Source organism: Monopterus albus, unplaced genomic scaffold, assembly GCF_001952655.1.
Source record: "Monopterus albus unplaced genomic scaffold, M_albus_1.0 scaffold1091.1, whole genome shotgun sequence".
Lineage (NCBI taxonomy): Eukaryota > Metazoa > Chordata > Actinopteri > Synbranchiformes > Synbranchidae > Monopterus > Monopterus albus.
This window is the reverse complement of record NW_018128969.1, coordinates 1,241-3,172: the sequence shown is the minus strand read 5'-3', so window position 1 is coordinate 3,172 and position 1,932 is coordinate 1,241. Positions and strand designations below refer to the sequence as shown.

At 36.0% G+C, this 1,932-nt stretch overlaps 1 protein-coding gene across 1 annotated transcript; it reads right to left on the bottom strand.

Moving 5' to 3' along the window:
* Positions 1–241: 241 nt before the first annotated feature.
* Positions 242–1,588, bottom strand: LOC109953721 (olfactory receptor 5K4-like). Its single transcript, XM_020589190.1, has 2 exons — positions 1,276–1,588; positions 242–876 (listed from the first exon to the last, which is right to left on the bottom strand). Exons 1-2 carry the CDS (start codon positions 1,586–1,588, stop codon positions 242–244), a joined length of 948 nt encoding a protein of 315 aa, XP_020444846.1.
* Between the last annotated feature and the right edge of the window lie 344 nt (positions 1,589–1,932).

Below are 1,932 nucleotides of genomic sequence, written 5' to 3'. Positions count from 1 at the left end.
AAGTCATTAAAAGAAAGGAAAGGCTTCCCATTTTGAAGTAGTATTATGATAGTTTAACAGAAAGGGTGATTTATTGAGTCTTTTATTCTAATTTGAATTGATTCACCCATATTTTATAAGTAAAGTTGAAGTTTTTACTATTAACATCTTACTTGCTAGTAAGATGTTAATAGTAAAAAGTTACAAAATACATGTATTATATTAACATTTCTGATGTGTCAATACAACAGTGACAAACAGGTCACTTTTTGGAAAGGTTTATGCTGCTAATCCCATTTTTCTTGCAAATTTTCTTAATAGAGTTCAGCACTTCTTCTGTCTTTAGGGAGTATATAAGAGGATTAAGCAAAGGTGGTATAGTGTGTATCAAAGTATAGTTTATGATCCTGGCATTTGGATGGATGTAGGAGGTCAGAGCAGCTATGTTGGTGCTAAGATTGGGTAGGAAAAAAATTGCCACAAGAATTAAGTGAGAAGTACAAGTTTTAAAAGCTTTGACTCGTTCCTTTCCTGATGCAATCCTGCTCAGTGCTATGGCAATGCAAATATATGTCAGTGCTATTAATGCAGGAGGAAAACACAACATTACAGTAAAGATAAAAACTCCCATTTTGTAATTTACAGAGGTGTCATTACATGCCAGACGAAATGTTGGCCCATGATCACAGTAAAAGCTCTGTATCACCACAGATCCACAAAAAGAAAGACGATCAATTAGCCCAACCATGCATGTTATTAGACTCAACAAAAAAAACCACACAAACAGCAGCATTGCAACAATAGCTGGTTTAGTCACAATACTATGATACCTTAAAGGGAAGCAAATGGCTATAAATCTGTCATATGCCATAACCACAAGTGTCCATGACTGCAGACCTACACAGAACACAGCAAAGAACATGTAACTTAAACAAGCCTCATAGACAATGTATCTGTTGTCAAACAAAAATGTGTCCAAGAGCTTTGGGATGAGAGCAGTGCTCCCACACAAATCTGTCAAAGCCAGGTTGAACACAATCATGTATTTAGGAGTATGAAGAGTGTTGACCAGGTAAATCACTGAGAGGAGGAGGCCATTCCCAAGAACAGTCATGATATAGACAAAACACAGGAAGATATAGAAATATTTAAACTCAATAAAAAAACCCATACAAACAGCAGCACTGCAGCAATATCTGGTTTAGTCACAATACTGATACCTTAAAAGGAAGCAATTTGCTATAAATCTGTCAAACGCCATAGTGATGAGTGTCCATGACTGCACAAATATAAAACACCAAACAAAGAACATATTAGTCAAGCAAGCCTCATAGACAATGTATCTGTTGTCAAACAAAAATGTGTCCAAGACTTTTGGTCTGAGAGCAGTGCTCCCACACAAATCTGTCAACGCCAGGTTGAAAACAGTCATGTATTTAGGAGTATGAAGAGTCTTGTCCAGGTAAATCACCAAGAGGAGGAGGCCATTCCCAAGAACAGTCATGATATAGACAAAACACGGGAAGATATAGAAATATTTAACATGAGGGACGTTGGTAAACCCACTTAGATAGAATTTTGCAGGGCGAACAAAAGTGGCATTAGACATGGTAGCAGATTTATGTTCTGGATTCATTCAACTGTTTCCCTGGATTGAAAAGAAAAAAAATGATTAAATATTTAATGAAGAATGGTCAAAGGTCAAAGTGTTCATTTGTCATATGCACAGTTAGGAAACGTGTTTCCCTGTACAATGAAATTCTTACTTTGGTGTCCACATGAATGCCACACAATACAAGTGAAATATAAAGTAGATGAGCAATAACACATCTAAATAGACAGTAACACAAGTCTAAGGCACTTTAAAGCAGCAAGTGAAAGAAGCACAATAAAAATACAACAAGAACACAATATAATGTAAAGAGAATATATGCTATGTGGGAGGATGAAGTG